The sequence below is a fragment of the Drosophila yakuba genome, chromosome 3L (assembly GCF_016746365.2).
Source record: "Drosophila yakuba strain Tai18E2 chromosome 3L, Prin_Dyak_Tai18E2_2.1, whole genome shotgun sequence".
Lineage (NCBI taxonomy): Eukaryota > Metazoa > Arthropoda > Insecta > Diptera > Drosophilidae > Drosophila > Drosophila yakuba.
The window spans coordinates 13,826,203-13,848,144 of NC_052529.2; the positions used below are offsets into that span (position 1 = coordinate 13,826,203).

General features: G+C 45.2%; 1 protein-coding gene across 17 annotated transcripts in view; it reads right to left on the minus strand.

Moving 5' to 3' along the window:
- The window catches only part of LOC6534033 (CUGBP Elav-like family member 4), a 266,544-nt gene that overhangs the window by 101,074 nt on the left and 143,528 nt on the right, over positions 1–21,942 (minus strand). For 2 of the 17 annotated variants that reach the window (XM_039374700.2, XM_039374698.2), the window contains exon 3: positions 12,760–12,801. The exons of the other annotated variants lie outside the window; for them this stretch is intronic. In XM_039374700.2, coding sequence (XP_039230634.1) covers positions 12,760–12,801 — 42 coding nt within the window. The remainder of the gene's footprint in view (positions 1–12,759; positions 12,802–21,942) is intronic. 17 annotated transcript variants of the gene reach the window in all.

Consider the following 21,942-nt stretch of genomic DNA (forward strand, 5'->3'; position numbering starts at 1 on the left):
CTGTCCTGTCTGTCGCTCCTGCACATTTGCGCTCATTGCCTTTTACCCACGACTGGGCAGCCACATCCTGTGCCGCTTCATGCATCATTAAAGCTTAAATCTCACCCAAGCGACCCATGTCGATTCTGGCCAGCCAACACTTAACGTTCTCTCTCTCTCTCTCTTCATCCACTCGGGATCGGGATTGGAAGTGGGAGTGGGAGTAGAATTGGGTCTCAAAGTAGGGTGGATATGGGTCTGGGTCTGGGACGACTACGTGTTGTGGTCACCTTTTGGTTTATGGCAAATGAGTAATATCCCCGTGCCCGAGCACGAAAAATCCCATTAAAAGACGTTCAAATGAAATGCATTAAAATAAAACTTAATTGAGGGCTTTATACGGAGTGTTCGAATCGCTTGGCTGGCCATCCATCCCCCCCTCAAAAAACCACAGAAACCCGAGCAAATCAATAATCAGGCAGTAGAAGACCCTTTTCGGTTCCTCTACACTTGCATGTACATGTATATCTCTCTCCCAGGTGTAATTTATTTGCACCGCACATACAGTGGCAAAATGGGCGGCTACGGGCACGCCCACAGGCTTCCTGGCCTTAGATTGGCTTATCAGTGGAGGTCCTGGGACGAACGAGCGAGTCCTGTCATTAGCCGCCACATGGAAGTCTGTCGTCTCATCGCCTGCCGCTTGTCGCATGAATATTTTATAATCAGCCATTAGTTTGCGGCAATTGAAAATGATTGAAGCTTTTAACTGCAAAATTCAATTGCTTTATATAACCGTGTGAGTGGGAAAGTGGGCGAGTCCTTCGTCCTTTAACCGTTCCCATTCCCACCCACAATATGAAATATTTAATGGTGTAGTCCGGTACGGATTCGTGTTTTTTCGGAACAATCCATTAGTCAGAGGCGAGTAATTAAAATTGCGATTTATGCACGCGCATGGAGCGGAGTCGAAATTTTTGGGGGCTCTCTGCTTGCGATTGGGCTTGTTTGTAATTCAATTATGTTAATGATTGGACAGCATTTACCGTATTTACATTATTTACATTAATGCATAATGAATGAGAGGAGCCAGGCTCCAAACTGCAGGCGGTATTTTTTGTTCGCTCCGCTTAATTGTAGCTGCAGCTGGAACTGAGGGTCCGCTAAACACGGCCAATGGCAATTAAGTGCATTTCTCTGTCTGACCGAGGGAATGCTGAATTTCGCCCATACACCATACACTCTGACCAGTCCAGTCCACTTCATCACTTCCACTCCTGGCCAGACAACACACAAATGCGCTTTTGCTTTTGCTCAAAGCTCAGCTGGATAAATTAAGTGGTCGATGAACTGAAGCCTTGTTGATTTTATACACCCATCGCCATGTTGTTGACAGCGGGGGGAAAGGGGAGCTCTGTGGTGACGCCGCAGAATTTAAACCGATGTTTAACCGAAAAAATGTTCATTTAGTCGCACGTCCTGCGAGAGGGATGCTCGTGCTCCTGCCGATCCTTCTACTCCCGCTGATGAATGATTGATGTGGCGTGGTTTAATAAATTGGAAAATGTTTGCAGCTCCACTTGCGCCAGGCATCTCAAAGGCAGGCAGCTAAGCTAAATGCAGGTTGTGCCCTCTTGAAAGCACTATCCCTTCCCATTCGAATTTCATTTTTTTCTCAAATTTTTTGCTGCAGGGCTTATCACTGCTGGAAGCCCGCAGCTGGCTGCCACATCAATTGGCTGACTTTGACTGCAAAAATCAGTGCAGCTTGCACATATACGTATACGTATACTCGTATTGATCAGGCCAGTCAATGCCGTGTTGATGAAGCCTGTCGTCTCGCTTTTGCTCTTGGTTAATGAACCTCTGGCCATTTATGAAGAGGTCGAAACTCTGTAAAAGCTTGTGGAAATTTCTGAAAATTTAACTTGTGCTCTGGCCAAGCCACATGACTGTCCTGGATGCCCAGGATGCCAGGATGCCCTTCTAAGGCATCTCTGACTCTGCACAAAAGTCTGGCTAATTATTAACGCCAGCCAAGGGCTTCCCCGCAAGCCCCGTTTTGCCCAAGGCTTTTGGCCGCGTAATTAGCGCACATAATTTGAAATTTAAATGTTGCCAAAAGCCGAAGCCTTTGAGAGTCAAAATGTTAATTAAATCTGGCTCTCTTGCTCGCTCTTTGCTTATATTCTGTTTTCTTTTTTTGGATTTTTTGTTGGGTGGCAAATGGGTTGGTCTGTGTGCGCGGAATCAAAAGATGCCTGCCTCGACACAATTAGCCTTCACAATTGCTTATGACAAAGTGTCCTTTTGGGTGTGGTTGTCGGGTGGCAAGATGTTGCAGTCGACAGTTGAGAGTCGACAGGCGCCAGTGGCAACGTTAAACCGCAAATTTTAGCGCCCCAGCAAGTCGGGCATGACGAGTTCGAGGGGTCAGGAGCTGGAGGAGATGCGGGGATGAGGAGCTGAGGGGTCGAGACTAGCCGCAGTGTCGCCGCCTACGCATATGCAATGCCTGAAAGTGCCAACTTGGCCAAGTGCTTTGTGAGCCAACCCCTCCCCCACCGCCGGCTTTCCTGCGTTGTTGTGGGAGGTCCTTTTTGGGGAGTTGGGGCTTTGCTGGCTGCATGGACCCATAAACTGCGTTAGTTTATGATGCCCGAGCGCTAAGTGAGCAAAGCGAAATACGCAGAGCGACAGGGACAGAGATCCAGAGATCCAGTCAAGCCGTAAGTGCCTTCCTAAAATCCCCAACCCCCAAAGAACTCCCATCCACCATCCCCATCCCCATCCATCCCCATGTGCAATTAGAATGCGGCGCATTGAACCAGCCAGAGCACAAAAAGCCAGAGACCGAGCTTTCAGAACGCTTTGGTCAGTGGTGTGTTGTTGTTTTTATGCATTCGATGGCCGAACTACATAAAACGGAACAACGAAAATGCAATTAAAACTACGTTTTATGGCTTTGTTATGGCAGCGGTCGCCTACAAGCCCGCTTTTTCGCCTTTTCTCTCTTTTGGAGCACATGAAAAGCGATTTTTATGATGCTTTCTCCACACTCCGGCGACGATGATGATAGTTTGGAAAATGGTTTCGAATTGAGTGGCCCCGGCAACTTTTGTTGATAGAAAAGTAATATTTTATGGGGTTAGCTCGAGGGTAAGCTCAACTGAACTGGATGTGGGTAGTGCTAGTGCTAGGTTTTGCTTATTGAAAACGCCGCTTGCTGCGCTTCATCTTTTCCTAACAAAAATCATCAAAGTTTTATGCAAAAGTTTTTTCGTGCTGCTGCTTGTGGACACAGATACTCGGCGAAAGACTTTCTCCCACTCCCCAACTTCCCCGATGGAGAAATTTGTCACTGGCAAAGCACCTAAAAGTAGACAATGTTGCCTCAAGCATCTGTCATGTGTGCGATGGGTGGGGCTTGGAGAGGATGGTAGTAAAAAGGGTGTTCCAGGATCCAGCAGCTGGAGGTAAAAGCAAAACAAACTAACGAGCTAGCAAGCAAAACAATGGCTTGTAGAGCAGCTCGCTCTGCGCTCTAACAACCTGCCATAACTGCAGCTTAATCAAAAGTTTTTCTCTGCCTCCACAGCCACAGAGATTCAGCTTCAGCTGGAGGGCAAGCAACCAACCATCCAACCAACTATATCGTCCTCCGTGATCCCGCTCCCTGCTCCTTGCTCCCTGCTCCCTGCTCCCCGCTCCCAGTTCCCTGCTCCTTGCTCCACCATTTGATACTAATCAGTGGCTGCTTCTTCCACTTTTTATGCTGTCTGGTCTGCTGCCTGGGCCACGTTCAATGGGAAATATCTATATATTCTTTATGTATCTCAATGTATGAAATATGGCAAGTGTGTATTATGGTTGTTGCTTGGCTTCCTTTGGTGGGAGTTTGCAATTAGCAAGTGGCAATTAAAGTTCTGGCATTGAACCTTGGCCATGGCAGAATGTTTATTGGCTCATATATTACCCGAATGGGCCAGACAAAAGCTGTTAATAAGTTCGCAAAGTGGAGAGATAAAAATATAGGAAAATCATCTATTAAATCTTTAAGTCTTATCCTTGAAAAGCCCCTGCCGCACCTGTGTGCTCGAGTCCCAAACCCAACTCAAAGTTAAATTTCATTCAAGACACGACACTTGACTGTCGTATGACACTTGAGCTCCTGCTCCTGCTCCTGTCCGTCAGCGGATGGCTGCCCCACCTTTCCACTTCCACTGGCACAAAATATGCAAATAAATTACTAATAACCTCAGAATGTAACCCTTGCACGGAAGCAGTTGGAATTTGGAGAGTGGGGAAGGGGTCGAAAGTGGAGCTGGTGCTGTTCCTGATTCATAATTCAAATTTTACGCCGCAATAAACAAAAATGCCTAAAATTATGCAACACAACGCCCATGAACATTGCTGAGCAAGTCATAAATTATGTAAATTTAATTTTACGCCCCCAACCGCGGCATCTGCAAATATGTACATCGATATATGTATATACAAGTATATGAGTTCATATGTATGTATGCGGCCACGCCCACAGTCAAGCCAACCACAAAATTGTAAAACGAACTGTCGTTCCGCGAAGAAGAAAGTATAGGGAAAAGAACGTTATTATTATGTAAATAATTAATGGCGTGTAATTATCTAAATTTCGGACAATTAGAAAAAATTAACACACACCGACAAAACGAACAGAAAGTGGGAAACACGCAGCAAGGCCGCAAATTTATGACATTTTTATTATACAACGAAATGTATAAAGAAAAAAGATATGGAAATGAAAGCGAAACTCCATGTAGACCATGTCCTTTCGTTGGCTTTCCCCGGTTTCCGTTACACATTTAACGCCATTTTAACGCATGCTAATGACCATCTGAGCCTGGTCCTGCCCCACAAAAATTACTTTGTTTACTTTCGAAACGAGAGAGCATTAGGGGAAAGCCAGAGAATACGAAAACGAAATATGGAACAAGGTGTAGCCCTTTGAAAGGTTCGCCATTAATTAGCCAAACTTCGAGCCAATGTCAGGTCAGACAAACATTAGTTTTGCTAATTTATTAGCAGCCCCAAAATGCCCAATGAAAGCTAATCGATACTTTCAGTGGGCAGACGAGCCTCTTTCAAAATTACTAATTATCACGAAAACGGTCGAGTCAGTCGCCTCTTTCATACGGGGTAAATAGTATTTTGCCTAGATTGCGTAACCCTTTCTTGTAGCAGACAAAAAATCTATTTTAAAGTTATCTAAGAGTAGAAAATAAATATGAATCTGATTTGTGTTTTAATTAAATTGCAGGCCGGAAAAGAATGCCCAAATTGGATTTCCTGGCTTGTTAATGGCGAAAATTTAAATTCCTGTGATTTCGGGGCGATGACCCAATTGATTTTTTCGTCTTTGGATGGGGCGGCGGCATTAAAAGCATACCTTTAAAAGCAATCGACAAGAAAGACCCATCCCCCAAGCCATCACCATTCCATCCCAAATCCATCAGTTTGCGAAACGGCAACATGGAGAATTTTTGCTGCATACCAGCAGGCGCGCTAGAAATGCTTACAAATTATATAAGGCTCTTGGAGAGTGGTGGCTAAGGGGGGTTTGTGAGGGGTTGGGGATGGTGTGAGTGAAGAGGGGGGTAGAGGCTGAGCCCAAACAACGCACTCAACTGTGAAAATGTCTGTTAAGGGCAACAAACACGCACTCATGTGTATTTGCCAGTGTGTGTCAGTGTCTGAGCGTGGGCTACCTAGCCTGTCAACAGAATGACAGTATATATACTATATATACCTAAATTTATACATGTGTGGGTCCTAATACACACACACACACACATATATTTTCCATGTGCCTGTGTGCTCCCCGCCTTGGCCAACTGTCAATTGAGTTGGCATGTTGGCAGCCTCTTGACTTTCAGTCTAATGTGAATTCCTCATAAGCATGATAAGCATAAATATCCATTTGGACGGCTACACAGCCGCCCCGTAGAGTGGCAAAAAAGTTTGATTGAAATATTGCCAAGTCAGGAATCTGAATTTCAACCTGAATCCTTATATGCCGCATATGCGCCGCACTCTTCTAATGCCCGGCACGTATTTTAATTGATTCGTGCCGCACAAGGAGCCGCAGGAGTGGCATCAGCGGCGGCTCATTACATGTCATGAAGAAGCGGCTGCTTCGATTGCAGCAAATTGAAAAACCCATGCCCAAAAAATAAATCAATGGCAATGCAAACAGACAAACAGACAAACACAAGCACAAACACAAACACATACGCAAACAGAGCAAAAGGATACTCGATATTTGCTCTACGGGTTTGATGTCTGATGATGATGCTCCATTTATTATTAACTTGAAATGATTTCGGGCAGTCGGAGCTCTGCGGTCCGCACCCTACTTCTCGGCGAGGTGACGACGCAGCGATTGAATGCACGACTGCATCACTGGCATCGTGGCATCACTGGCAGCAGGACTCACAGGACTCATAGGACTCGCAGGACTGCGACTCGTCGCCGTATCTGTGTATCTCCGCATCCGTGTATCCGTGTATCCGCCTCTGTGTGTACACGTGTGAGTTCAATTGGAAAATCGTGTGCGGCATACGGCAGCGTGTTTTTGTAAATAGCAATCGCGTACGTTTCTCAGCAGGCACCGTGTGTACACTTGAAAATGTATCTCTGACACACACACACACACACACATTGAACGTGAAAGTGTATCTCACATCGGCGCCGCTGCAGTTGATGAAATCAGGCGAATTCATATTTCATATTAAATTTGAAAAGCTCTGCCCCGAGGTGAGATGCAAGGATATGGGTAGGGAATCGGGGCAAACAAAAGTTAAGAAGGATAACAACACAACATTAAGCCAACGTACAGTGAGTGAAAATGGTACAAAACTAATGCCTTGCCCATTCCCAGTACTTTAATTATAAAACTTATTATTATAACTTTAAAATCTAATGTATAATAAGAACCATAAACATAAAATTAAACATGAAATTGTTATATAAAACAAAACACTATATGATTAAAGAACCTCTTAAATTCTGATCATGTCCAGTTTAGGGATTTATACATACCCCAGAAAAGGACCCTCTCACAGGACCCCTCTGCTCACCCATTTCCGGTCGCATCCTGCGTCCTTAATTCTCGTATTCCCCTGTTCAAGGCTCTTTAAATTTAATTTTCGACGAGAAAATTCTGTGTGCTTAGCATACAACACAAAAATAAACCGCTTAACATGGCTTTGAGCAGTGCAAATAGCACAAACGCATAGAGCGCATGCAAATGACAACTCGGCACGCCCACACACATACACACAATACGCACACACGCACACATGCACACGCTTGGCGCTCAAGTGTGTTTGTGTGCGCATAAGTGAAGTATATCTTTGTAATCCGAAATGCTCAAGGCGTGCAAATATTCAATTTTAAATATGCAGTCCCCAACCCCAAGGCCCACTACCCTGACCAAACATTAAAATAAAAACGAACGAAGCATCGACAGAAGTTGTCTCTTTTCATACAAAACACATACTCGTATAGTAGTATGTAGTATAGCTCTATCTCAAAGTTTGCAGCGCGTCATCTCTTTCTGGCCGTCGCAGCAACTAAATGTCATAAACACAATGTCATGACAACTTTTGAAATTTGAATTTCAAAGCAAAAATTTGTGCCATTTATTCATTTGCTCAGTCATTCATTGCCATTTATTTTATTTGGCATGCCTGGCTGTTCGGTCTTCTTCATATGAATATGGCACCAAATTGGTTCATGTCCATGTCTCAATTCATCCACCTCCTCATCATCCTCCTCTGCAGGATCCCCAAAAAACAAGCGCAAATTCCTTGCGAGCACCAGCTCTGCACACATCTTTGATCTCGCTGGCTGTCAATATGGCAGGACGATGGTGGTTTGGGCAAGGAGATATGTGCGTTGGGTCCTGCACTAAGCGTAGCGACCCGAAAATTGTATTAATTTAGATTTCATTTAGTCCTGTCCCTTGGGTCAGTAATAGTTCATTTTCCTGCGTCCGTACAGCCAACCAAGTCGAAAGGAGTGGGCAGAATTAAGGACTTTAGAGAGCGCACAACTTGATTTGATGATCAAAGTGGCATAGATTCGGGCAGTATTTTATGGGCTTTAAAACTTTAAGATACGTTTGGCCTTGGCTCTTCATTATCGGGGTTGGTTTCCGCATCTGTGATTGCTGGGGTTAGTTTTCCCATCGTCGAGGGTTGACTGCATCCCATATTTGGAGTTGAGTTTTTTACGTTCGGCCTTGTTATTATTTTAATAAGCAACTTGATGTTGCTACTCAAAATGCTGCCACGTGTCCTGTGACACGGTGTCTTAGTTTGGGTTTGTGGGTGTGTCAAAGACAAACAAAGCTAGACCGTTTTTTCTTTGTATATATAATTAATAGGGGACCCATAAGTACTGTCGGTGAGAAAGTGCAATGTGCGAGAAGTGTTCCGGGGGAAGGTACGCAAATGGGAAATCAGATTATCTCCGGCAGATAGCAGGACATGGACATGACAAAGGTCGGGAACAATTGGAACTTGAGAACTGCCTGCTGACGCCAGTAAGCTCCGTATGAAACATTATATGTTCATTATAAACTGGCACTGGCACTGGCCCTGGCACCCATTTGCTTATCACTGCCTCATTTTCACCTTCCTTCGGGTTCAGTTCGTCCTTTGTCCTTTGCCCTCCGCCCTCTGCCACCGGGAATCTGTGGCGCTGATTCCCTGTGATACCCACTTGAGCCTCGCAGATCCAAAAGTTTATTAAATATAAATTTATAACACGCACATGTGCCCCTTCACGTCAAACGGAAAACAAACAAAAGTCAAGTCTGCAGCCCTCTTCAACTGAGAGGAATGGAAAGTGAGAGAGTGCCACCCCAGGATCCTTCGGATGGCTGCTCCTTCTCGCCTTTGCCATAACTTAAATAAATATGCAAACATTTCGTCACATTCCACCCACGCCCACTTTTAATTTAAGCCCACTTAACACCTCATAAAACCGGCTACGTTCTGCCTGAACGAATGAATGACTGAATGAATGACTGAATGAGTGAATAACTGAACGAATGTGCAAACGGGGGCGAAAGTGAGTGACTGACAGTTGCAGAGCTCTTCCACAGTTTAATATAAAATATACACATTTTATACATTTTAATTTTTACATTTAACAACTTCCAAGCAATTAGCCCGAAAGGGTTGGTCCTCCAACCCCCCTCCTCAAGCACCCCTCTGCCCTCTAAACATTCCACCCTCTTTCGGATTCCTGCCTCTTGCTTGATTGCTACTTTTGGCAAATTAAACTTGAAAGTTGTAAAATTTCCCTTGTCATTGGCAAGGACACGTGCGTGTCAAACAGGCTGCAAGCCCCATTTCTCAACTCAACCCTTGTTGCTTGCCACCGATTTTGGTGAGGAATTGTGAGTGCGCATAGCTAAATTAAAATGTATATAAAGTATATATATATATCTATGTCCTTTCCGGCGGAATGACATTCAATCCAGCGTTTTTATTTCCGCTCTCATTGCACTGCAGTTGGAATCCTTTCGTCAGCATTGATTTGCGTGCTTTAGGCGCACAAAATTACCTCAATTCAGTGAAACAGATGTGGGCTCTGAGCCGGGCTGAACTGGGCTTCATTCGCAGGCCATAACAATTGCTGTTTATGCTGATTTTTATGCCCCCTCAAGACACACACTTTCCGCTCAGGTCTGGCTATGAATAAGTAAGTAAGCGGCGAGGATTCCTCCTGCCTTCGCCTTTGCCTCCACATTCAAATGTGGACTGTTGTCCTGCTCCGCCAGCTTATTTGCCATGTAATCTTAAGCGACAGGCATTTGTTTACTTATTTATGCACTTTCTCCACCGAACAGAAAACACACTCGAACTGTACTGAACAGAACTCCCTTTGCCCATAAAGGTTAGCAACTTAAAAATCACAATGGGGGCTTTGACTCTGCCATTAGATAAGATGTGAGTGTTTGGGGGTATCTCTTGCTTTATTTTTATGCGCTTCGTGTGAGATTTTTATTGTGTACACACACATACACACCACACACATCCACACAGAGAAAAGAACTCAGAGACAGACGCTATCTTTGCCACGTTTGCTTTTATTATTTAATGGAGCACAAAATGCATTTCACTCGCCCGCTTATTTGCTTTCCTGCCGCCATCCTGATCCTTCGACTGCTTAGGCGTGCGGTTTCGTCCTTTGGGGGTGGATGTGGGCCAGGCAGGCATGCGAAATTAATAATTTATATATGAAAATGTGCGTTAAGAGCAGCAAAATGCGAGGCGAGTGGCGTAGAGTCTTGAGTCCTGGAGTCTGTTTGCCAAATGGCTCAGGACAGAGGCGTTAGGCTGTTTGGCAAGGTCATAAGTAGGACTTGCCGAGATTCCAGCCACCCATCTCGTTCATCGTAATTTGCTTAATAAAACGCGGTGTGGCATATTGCATAAAATATAAGGCATTCCTTTTCTTTTCCTTTGTTTTTCCAGCGCCTTTGCGCAATTTGTAAATTGCAAACCAGATTTCTGCTCGAACATTCTCGCTGGCTGTCGCTTTTCATTTGAGACTTCAGCTGGAGAGTTGCACTTGGGGGCGGCAGGATGTCTGTCGGAAGGAGTCAAGTGGATGTTATGTGCATAAATTTCCACAGATCCCACTTCCCAGATCCCAGACTCCGGGGAACTGGGTATCCGGGAAGAATACCCGGCAAAAGGCCCTGCGGCTGGGAGTATTTTTATGGAGCAGCCAAATGTCAAATTTATGCATATGAATGTTTATGGCAGATCCAAGAGGGATTGCGATATGATAAGTCCCATAAAGCACGTTGATTTGCAGATCCTGGCATACCCTTTGCTACCCTTTCAAGTGCAGCAAAAGTGCCCAGTCACCTCTAGCAATTATCCCGCTGCCAACATCCGGCAAAAGTCAATTGAAGTTGTAATGAGAATTGAAATGGCCAGCAATTAAAGGTGATGGTGGGGATATATCCACCACCCGAGCAACCAGGATTGGGTGTCCAAACGCCCGATTTCGCCGCTTTTTTCCGTCGGTTTACGCATGCCGCAGGCTCAAACACTTTGCATAACATTAAGCAGCTTCACTTCAGTTTTTATTTCGATTCGGATTCAGATTCCCTTCCGTTCTCTCTTTTCTTCCGTTTTATTTTTTTGTGGGTCTCTGTGGTCGACCGCAGCTCCATAAAATATGCACCCAGACACACAACAAAGTGAAGTATGCAAAATGGAAGGCAAACAGTATGGAGAGGGGGCGTTTCTTTAGCCTGGGGGGGTGTGGCAAAGCGCCTAAAAGCATATTTCAATTAAGCTATCACCTTGAATTATTCTCACGAGCACACCACACACACACACACACCACCCACCCAAAGACAGACAAACACAGAAACCCATATACAAACAGCAGCGAGAGTTGTGCCTAAAAGCAGACTACTTTTTTATTTTTAATTTTAATGTTTTCATTCACCGCCAGCGGAGAAGGAGAACGTTAAAACCGCTCGTCAAAAATTTGCATTTAAATGAGGCGCAGAGGCGACTGACTGACGGGCCTGTTTCTCTGTTTCTCTGCTCTCCTTGAAAGTGGAAATTTTTATGATTGCGGTGACTGCCAAATTGTCAGTGGATTCACAGAGTGTGTGTGTGCGAGTCTGTCTGTGTATGCGTGGGTGTGCCCGCTGTGCATCTGTGTGTGTGTCTCTGCATAAAATGTAAATATACTCTGCTGTATGAGCGAGGGGTCAGTGAACACACAAAAGTCGTTTTGCAATAAGAGAGATAGCTTCATTGGATACTCCAGATCTACAAAACTGCAAAGCAAGTCATATGCAATTTGAATCCTGCTACATTTTTCTCTAATTTACAAAGCAAAAAACCTTAATCAGGCTTAAAGCCGTTCGAAAATCACAATTAGTAGGCAATTCCGGGCAAACCGGATGCGGAAACACAGCGCTCCTCTGTGTTGGTTATGCAGAAATTGCTCAGCTCACACGCACACTCGCACACTCGCACACTCGCATGCTCAGACGTCGGTCCATCGTCATCCTTCATCCGGGGATTTCTCTCCCTCTGCCTCGCACACCCACTCCTCCCTCTTTTGGCCAAAAATTTTTGGCATAAATGCCATAAACAGTTTATTTAGCAACGGAAAATTAACTGCAGAATACTGCCACAAGCCCCCTGCAAAAAAAAAAAAAAAAAAAAAGAATGTGTAAGAGGCACTGGCAGTCGTCTGTCTGCCACGGGAACGGATGATGCTACCCAAGTCAACCCATGTATATGGCCTCTGCTCGGCGCAACTCAACTCAACTCGACGCTTTATGACGTTTTACTTCATGTGCAGCTTCATAATTAAGTGACTCCCGGGGGGTGGGATGAGTTCGCCCACCGAAACTAGCTCAAGATTCGGTGATGGGGGGTACGTGTGATGGGGGACGGGGAAGTGGTACCAACACACACACAGGGGAGCTTTTAGTTTTGAGCCACGTGAGTAGCATCATCGCTTTGGCTTCGCCTGAGCCATAAAAACAAGCCCCAAACGAGGTCAACTGAGGGCACTAAAATGCATTTGCTTTATATTCGTGTACACGTATATCTATTGGTCCTCGTGGAGGAAATGGAATGCCAAAGGATGTACAGTGAGGTGGTAGTGGTAGGTGGTAGGTGGTAGGTGTATACATATACAGTTAAAGACGCACATAAAAAGTGTTAGCAGCTCGTTTTGTGTACTTACTAATTTGATGGCTGGTGGTATTAATGGATGATGGCAACTTACCTGCAAAGACAGACAAGGGAGAACACGGAAATGTTTAATATTAAGTGATATGGTAGTGCAGAGTAGTTAAGTAGTAGCGGTAGGGAAAATTGGCTAAAGTATAATTAAGTCATTATGAGTGCTGAGGGGGTGGAGAACGAAAACTGTAATTAAATATGATGGGCGATAAGAGAGAGAGCGCAGAGAACTGCGCCAAGCACTAAACCATATTTAATCCCCACTATCTCCGCAGCCGAAAACCCCTTTTAAAGACCGAGTCACAGGACCCGCTCAAGTTTACCCCAAAAATTGATTATTGCAAGCACTTTAACACGCCCAGGCACATGGCAAAGTTAGCCCAGGGCGAAAGCAGAGAGAAAAAAATGTCATAAAAATTCTATTTTCGTATAAAATTTCGAAAGTAATCTAATAAATATTGATTTTCATTCGTCATCGCCAGCGACGATGGCAATGGCGATGGCGATGGCGACGCTTGGCGACAACAACATCATCATCAGCACCACAGGGTCACTGGGATGGGATGGAGTGGGTTTGGATGGATTCGTATGGCATCGAGTGGGTGGGGGGATGGTTTGGGAATGGGATGGAATGGTTTGGCAGTAGGTGGTGTGTAACCCTACACGGGGACACGACATCACGGAGCGCCACACAGGCGTAGTCAATAGTCGTTATTTGATATAGTCGCCAGACCAACAACAAGCTGGCCATGATGAAACGTGCCTGGGACCGCCGCTGCCGCTGCCGCTGACCAGGACATCGACCAGGAGCAGGAGCTGACCGCACGTAGAGCGAGTCCTTTGGCTGCAAGGGATGAAATCATGCGCGCAACTCGTTTTCGGTCAAGCAAGCCAGAAATTGTGGGTGTGGAACTGGGCAGTGGGTGGCTTAAGGGTTTGCTGCGAAGGGAGGGCAGAAGTGAGGGCAAACAGTTCATTCAATCATTCAAATGTCCTTTGAACTATAAAAATACATGACACTAATAAAGAAAACGAACAAATGACACGACACCGAGCGCTCGCCAGTGGCAGAAGCTCCTGAAGCTCCAGAGGTGGAGCGGCCAAAATTGCTATTTAGAGCAATTTATAAGCATACTTTGAGGCGCCCCCACACCCTTAGCACACGACATTTGACATTTACGAGTGAGTCCAGCGCCCTCCATCCTTCCGTTCGCCTTCCTTCGTTCGCTCCTTCCCCTTCCCGTTCCCGTCCTCCTTTTATAGATCCTTGCCTCCACGACCACCATAAATTTTGTTGTAGCTATTTATTGCATTTTTATGTAAAATGATCCTAACGGTAAACCTATATACGTTTCTCCCTTTTTTTTATACTTTTTAAAAGTTGTTTATGGGGCCACGAGAAATCGAATTGCCAGTCGTATTACACGAAGCCCGCGCTGCACGAGAACAATTTAAGCAATTAAAGGTGTGCCACGATACCTCTGCGATTCCTGTAGCTGATTTTTACAAGAATTCTCTATTTTCTGTTTTCTATTCATTCGCAGTGCATACTTGCTGAGGCTTTGGCATGATTTATCTAGCATCTACCACGTCTGCACCGCATTTTTATGGCCATATGCTGAACTCTGCCCTCGATTGCCGTAACAATCGGCAAAAGCCACAACAACTGGGCACTACAGCTGGAATGGCTGGTAAGGCGGTGGAGCTGGTGGAGCTGGTGGAGCTGGTGGAGCTGGTGGAGCTGGTGGAGCTGGAATTGGAGGACACAAATCAAAACAACGCACAGAGCGCCTAAAAAGCTGCTAAGGCCAGAGGATACGGCTCGGGGGCAGTAAACTACACGAAGGCTTTCTTCGCCGCGTCTGGGCCCAGGCCCATGTAATCTCTGTTGACCATAAAGATTTATAGACTATTGTGTGTCGTTCACGCTGCCGCCGCAGCAGCGGCAGCAATGAAAGGAAACTTTTTGCAACTTAGCGCCAAACTTTATGCAATAATTTATATATATTGGGCGCGCGCGGTCTACGGCTATATAAAAATGGTCGAAGCAAAACAAAACCGAAAAAAAGAAATATACAAAAATAAAAACAAAATAAAAAAAAAGGGGATCAGAAAACGCAATGCCGACGACCTACACAAAAGGCATTACCCATAATAGTCGCAGGAGCAAACAAAGGACGAAGGAGCCACCGCAGCCGGCGTGAACGTAACGCGTGTAGCAACAACGACGAAGGATGAGCAACTGCACAAGAACTTGATGGAGTGGAGTGCGGTGGAAGACATACACCTGCCAAGTCGAACTGATCATACTCTGGAGGATTCGCAAATAGAGGAAACTTTCAACATCAAGTTCTTTATATCATCAGCAATAACAGATGATGGATAGAAATAAGCGGCGAACTGGGGCAAGTGGAAAGGTTTTAAAAACTTTATTGTCTAGCCTTTGGCAAAACTTGAACTGTTCTTAACCCACAAGCAGATATATTTTATCGCTTGCTATTAGAACTAAATTTAGCCACCAGGAGGAAACTTCATTTTACTGCAAAACAACACAAGGAGACTTTATTTTACTGCACAACTCAGAAATATAAAATTTGTATTATTTAATGAGTGATTTTAAGTAGATACTTCCATACACCTTATGTGCTTAATTAAGTAATTTCGGATATTGCTGATGAGTGATAAACTCACTTACATTGATCAAAGAAATTCCTTGATAACATCCTGCAAATTATCCAAGAAAAAATCCAGGACACCCGCGATCCTAAACAAGCGTGACCAGGCTCGCTGCATAGAGAGTTGGCCAGAGTTGGTTGTGGCGCGATAAAAAATTAAAAACTTGCTCCTCCGATACACCGCTTAGGTATGTGGATCGCGGGGCAAGGAGTGGAGTGGAGTGGATGGGAATGGAGGTCCTGGCGAAACGGGAGAGCGCGCCAAGTGTAAAAAAGAAAAACTTTTCAATGAGTTTTTCCTGTCGGCATCGCCGGCGTCGTCCTCGGTTATGAGCCTGCCCCCCTTTAAATACCACCCCCTCCCCCCGGGCGATTTATTGTTGTTTGCGTTTTAAATAGACTCAAGTGTTGTTGGTAGCTGCCGGTTGCAGGCATTGTCTGAAGTGCGTTTGCTGCCGCGGCTCATTGTTGTTGCGCCTGGTGGCGGGATGCTGCACCCACTGCCACTGCCACTGTTGTCCTGGGGACTCGAAATCAATCGATAGTTAATGGAAAATCGTTATTAATGAAAAGTTCGCATCCATCTCCTTCGCTCCCACAGTGGCAGCCGGCAATTGAGCGTTCACTGAGCCAAGGCAAAATGGTTGATAAAGTGCAGAAAGCGATAAAAACGAGGCAGAATGGGAGCAGCGAGAGAGAGCGCTACATTTAAGTAGCAAAGTTTTCCTTTTTTTCCCCCCCCCTCGTAATTTCATTTGAGTGTGAAAAGTTGCACGCACATGGCAAAAAGTTGCGGGGGAAAAAGGCAACCCCTCCGTTTTTGTTGCTGCATATTTTCCAGAGCATAAATATTTTATGCATGCAACAAAGGCAGTCAAAACACAATGGCCAAAAAAGTTGGTGAAGGCGACTTGCTCTGTCTGTTTGTGAGGCATTTGCACCTCTAACAAAGCAGGGCTTCACTTCCTTTTTTTTTAGTACTTTTGATTGAGCTACCCGCAAAAGTTTTCCCTCTTTTCCATTCTTGCGTTTTTTTGGTTTTTTACAAATATTTTTCGCATCCTTCACTTTCGATAGTTTAATGGCAGTTTAAGTAGTTTGACAGCGGTGTGCGAGGGGCACAAATAAATTGATTTGCTCCAGGAACTCATTACGACCGCATCGCGATGAGCCCGGATCACGCAGGACATAAATAAAGGATACCCTGTACGCGCTTCCTGGTCTCGGAATGGTTTTGTAATCACATCAGGCCGACTGGCCAAGCAAGGAGGAGTTGCACAATTTTTGGGGTGGCTGATTTATTGCAACAACAAAGTTTTATCATGCATATTTTATGCGTGTAAATGTAGCCGTCATAAAATTTCTCCTTCAAGAGGTCCTTCCGCACGCATGTGTGTTTGTGTGTGTGCGTGGGTGTATGTACGCATACAGGAGGATGTGGCAGGGTCCTTTATGCGTACGAGTTGTAATGGCGGCCAATAAAGCAGCCATTCAATGGAAGCAAATTGGCATTTTATTAGCGCAACCATTGCCAGCCAGCACAACACCCCCTTTTGCAGAACTCGCCTGAATTTGCCACTAATTTGGCTCGTACTTCGCGCGTATGTCATAATAAAAATGAGTGTTGAAAACTTTTAACAAACGACAAAATACCAGCCGCAGTTCCCGCCACCCGCATCGATCGATGATGTCCTGCCTGTGGGTGCGAGTGTGGGTGTGGGTGTGGGTGCTGGTGCAAAAGGATGTCGTCCTGCGCTTTGAGGTCGACGTCGTTGTCGTCGCCGCCGCCGCCGTCGGAGCTACTGCCTCGGATTTCGCATCTAAGGCTGGGAGGGCATAACTCAAAGTTTACTCAAGTTACTTGCGCCAGCGACAAGACAGAAAACTTTGTACTTTACATCATTAAAAAGTTTCGCTTTCTCCGCTATTTTTTTCCTTTCTCTCCCACTGTCTCTCTCCCTGTCTCTCTCGCTGTCTCTGTCTCTGTCTCTTTCTCTGATTCTGTCTCCGGCTTAGCAGTTCTTCCCGGGGCTTTCGCCTTTCTCGGCAACTTTTCCGGCCAAAGACTGACTCCACTCCGACTTTGATTGCGATTCAGGCTCCGACTGAGGAGCTTAGCAATTGTCGGTTGCCCATCAATCGGGCCAAAGGGAATCGCTTAATTTGTGCGAAGCGCAGGAATTTAAAAGCGGCGCTCCTTTGACCACAACTGCTTACAGGGAATCCCTTGTCCTGCCAGAAAGGATGGCAAACACGAAAAAAAAAGAAGGAAGGGAAGAAAACTGCATACACTTAGGCGTGAGCTGGAATGCCCGTAATAAACGAGCGCGTAATAGAAAAAATCCCTGCCTCCTGGGGAGGCGAACAACAAATAAATAGTTGCAATGCTCCAGTTTGCTCTACGCTCTGGTTGGCTGCCTGCCACTGGCCACATTCTGGGCTAAGGGTTGTGGCAGGGATGGGGCAACTGGGTGAGACTGGGGACTTCCCCTGGCTCATAGTTGGCAGCAGAAGCAGCAGCAGCAGAAGCGGCAGTAGTAGTTGTAGTCGTGCGGTGGTTGCCTTTTTGTGCCCATGCGCATGGAAAATAGTTGCACAAACTTGCACAGAGCAAAAAAAAAACGAGAAAAAATAAAGGATATAAACGAAGGCATGAAATGTACGGTTGTACGGGTTGAAAAAAGGACCAAGGGACTGCCAACAAAGGAGGAGGAGTTCCCCGGCTTAGAGTGTCCTGCTTTGTGTATCTTCTCAGGCACGTGGGTGGGTGGTTGGTTGGGTGTGTTGGTTCTGCATTGTCACTTGGCAAGTCTCCACCACCTCCGGCGAATGGCAGAAGATTTGCATAAAATTCCCAGTCTCGGACAGCACATGTGACTCTGGCAGCATGGTAGATGGGTAGATGGGTAGATGGGCCGATGGGCAGATGGTTAGATGTGTGCCATTAAAGTGTTGCGCCCGGGCAATTATTAAGTTTCACTCCTTTCTTTTTCTTGCCACTGCAACAATTGCAGTTGTTAGCCGCTCGGTTCCGCTCGCCGAGAATTATGTGCAAGGGCATGCACCGGCGAGCACAAGGCGGCGTATTAGTGACAATTTAGCGGGGTCCTCGGCTGCGGGAAAATGGGAAAATAGGAAAATAGGTGGCAATGCGTGTGCGTCGAGCGTTAAATTAAGCCCGGCAACAGGACAATAGAAGGTGCGACCAAGGACTAAAGAATAGTTAGCAAAAGCCCGGAAAATTGAATCTGGGTTAGGTGTAAGGCAGAAGCTTCTGATAACAGGTGCTCCGTAGTAAGATCAAACTGTGTTTACATTTGGCTGGAAAATCAGCATAAATATCACTTCTAAAGGCTTCTAAGCGAGTTGGACAAGCATATTCTTCTGCCATGTGATCCAATCTCCGCCCAAGACAGCCAGAATCAAAAGGAATGCAACATTAGTTGAGATTGGATAGTCAGCCCGCCTCGGATGGGATATCTTAGACTATTCGTTTCCACTGTCGTTGGATAAATGATGCATATGCATTTCTATCTCCATCTGCATCTCCAGCTTCAGTTCCAGCTCCAGCTCCAGCTCCATCTCCTTCCGTGCTGCTCGCCGTCGCGAAATGGCATTTGTATCAGGGAGGTAGGTACATGTGTCATGTATTTTTTATATCCCTGCCAAACATAGTCTTTATGCTTTGACAAAATGTATACCATTTGCATATCCTCAGCTGTTGCAGGGCCCCCTGCCATTTCGCCTTCCATTTCGTATATTTTCCCTTGAAAAATGCAGCAAAAGCCAACGAACTGTAACTGGACGTCGTTTTCATCAATATCAATGGGTGAAAATCTCCTCCGCCCGCCACATTCGCATCCGCATCCGCATCCGCATACTCATTCTTTTGCTCCGCATTTTTCGTTTCACCAACAGAGTTGCAACATATGCTGTGCTGCAAAAGTGGGCTGATGTGGGATAATGGGGTGTGTTTTTTCGGAGGGGGCGGGGCAGGTCTGGTGTGGACAGCAGCGCTTTTGCAATACAACGCATCATTTTTATTGTTTGTCGGCTGCAAGAAAATAGCTGCAACACCAAAACCAACAACGACGTCTATTGAAAATAGAAAGCAAAATGCTACAAGGCAGGGTGGCGGGGTGGCGGGGGGCATCGGAGTATCCGTTCGTGCTTTTGTATTTTTGAACCCAAAAATAGAAAAATGCAACTAACTCGAGCACACACAGTACGCGCAGAAAATCGAGAAAATAAACTTGAAATGCGCATTGAAGTGGCGGCATCTAATGCAGCCCAGCCGAAGGGGCAATGAATGGGGCGTTATGGGGTTACGGACAGACTATACATTTCTGAGTTCTGAGTTTGAAGTTTCACTCCGGCACTCCCTCCATATTTCGTTCACTCTAAGATATGCACTTTGGCATTACAATTTCCCCTCTGTTCTCGCAATCAGGCTAAAGATTTGGCAGAGCTGTTCCTCATGTCATGGCTAAGATATACATTTGATTAGGTTGGGATTTAAAGTGCCAGCAGGCGGAATTTTAAGCCACAGGGCAACAAGCTCTGAGCTCTTTAAGTTCGGATACTGTGCCCCCTCCTTTGTGCCACTAACGACATTATCAACAGAAACTACAACAACAGGAACAGCAACCGCATTTAACTATCGTACACTTCACTACCTAATAAGTCTCAATTAAATGTACATAAAGCATAACACCTTGTAACATTTGCATGTTTCAACCAACAAACTTGCCCCTAAACAACCCCCGCCCCCCCAATTTCCCCCTCGTCATCGTGTTTACTTGAACAACTTCGAAAACTTTCAGCACGCAAACCTTTAACAACAAACGCTGAATACAAAAGCAGTGGCAGCAGCAGCAGCAAAAAACGTATACAATCGTAAAACACCTGCTCACCCACCCAGCAGAGGCAAAAAGGAGAACTGTCATTCTGCCAGTGTGTCATTCAATCATTCCCTCATTAGTTCAGTCCCTGACATTGTCAATGTCATGGGGCGTTGTTCGATCGCACTTAGGGCTATTGGGTGTCTAGATTTTTTGGGCCAGGGAAATGCGCTTTAATGCTGAGGGTGTTGAAAAAAAGCGGCATCAAAAATGGCAAAAGTTCCCTTTTGAAAGGTAATTGAAACAATTTAAAGAAATGAATTTTATTCAATGAAATGTAATATTTACATTTTTGTATCTAAGGTACCGTATTAAACAAATTTTTCAATATTTTTTTGGGGATAGTTGGTAGCTTAGATCGATACTTTATTTCCTAATCAAATTATTTAAGAAACTAAGGTCCCTCTTCTAGGAAGGGTATTCCTGGGCTATCCGAGCGCCTCGTTTGGCTTTCAATTAAATATTACTGGCTTGACTCGGACTGTCAGCCCCACTCCATGCATATCCTGGCCAGGACCCTCAGCCACTTCCCACTTCCCACTTACCACCACCCACCTCCCACCTCCCACTTCCAATTTCCCATTCGCATTGCATGCGTGCGTTTCAAGTGGCTGTTGCTGTTCTGGCCCGCTTCCTGTCGTAAATAAAGTGGAACTCGGTTTTGGCAACTCCCACACAGGTTGTGCCACCCTTAATGAATACGACATTATTTTTTATGAGCTGTCAAACACTATTTTCCATACATTTCTTCTCCTTCGGCTTCTTGCCTGCCGCTTTTCTTTTTTCACCCACTCGAGAGGCTCATTCCAAGTTTCCATTTGCCATTTTTATTTATCGCCCTCGAGTGTTTGGTGTTTGCTGTTGGTTTTTGTGTGCGCCCCGTGTGGTTGTGCGGTTATTGTTATTATTTATATTATTTTTGATAAATGTTTTTGGGAAATTTGTATTTTATTGGTTGTTTATCGACAATTAGCGGTTTTGTGTGCCGAGTTTCCTTTTGCATAATGTAAACAATATGTAAACAGTCGGCTTATTCTCCTTCCTCCTTTCGCTGCCTTGTTGATTTATCTGCCAAGTAGAAAAACAATAAGGAATCTCCTCGAGGAAAGTGGCAACTTGAAGAGCAAATATCAATAAGGTTAAGGGAGTAGTAGCAGCTAGTAATTAGGGTACAAAGAAAATGGAAACTGCAGAGAAAAACTGGGCTATATACGCAGAGGACCGTAAACATTCTGCATAAATAATAAACAGAAATACAATTTATTGTTCACAAAGAAGAAGAAGGCAAAGAAGGCGAAAAGTCGAAAGCTAAAGGCCTCTTCATGCGGTTTTGCACTTCGGCAGAGGCATTAAAAAGTATGCAAAGTGTATATACCCCGTGTATATAGTGATTGTTGATGCACGGGGAGAGGGGGGGAGGGTTTATCGGTCGGTTGGTTGGTTGGGAAAAGCATCTGGAAAATTTGTTCACATGACGCACGCAGCTGCCGGCGCTGCAAAGTGCGAGATTTTCCTTCGCTTTGCCCATTCTCGTTTTTTGGTATTTTTGCGCTTTTGTTTACATTTTGATTCAGCTATTTTCAGAAGCCATAAACAAAACAAAGGAAA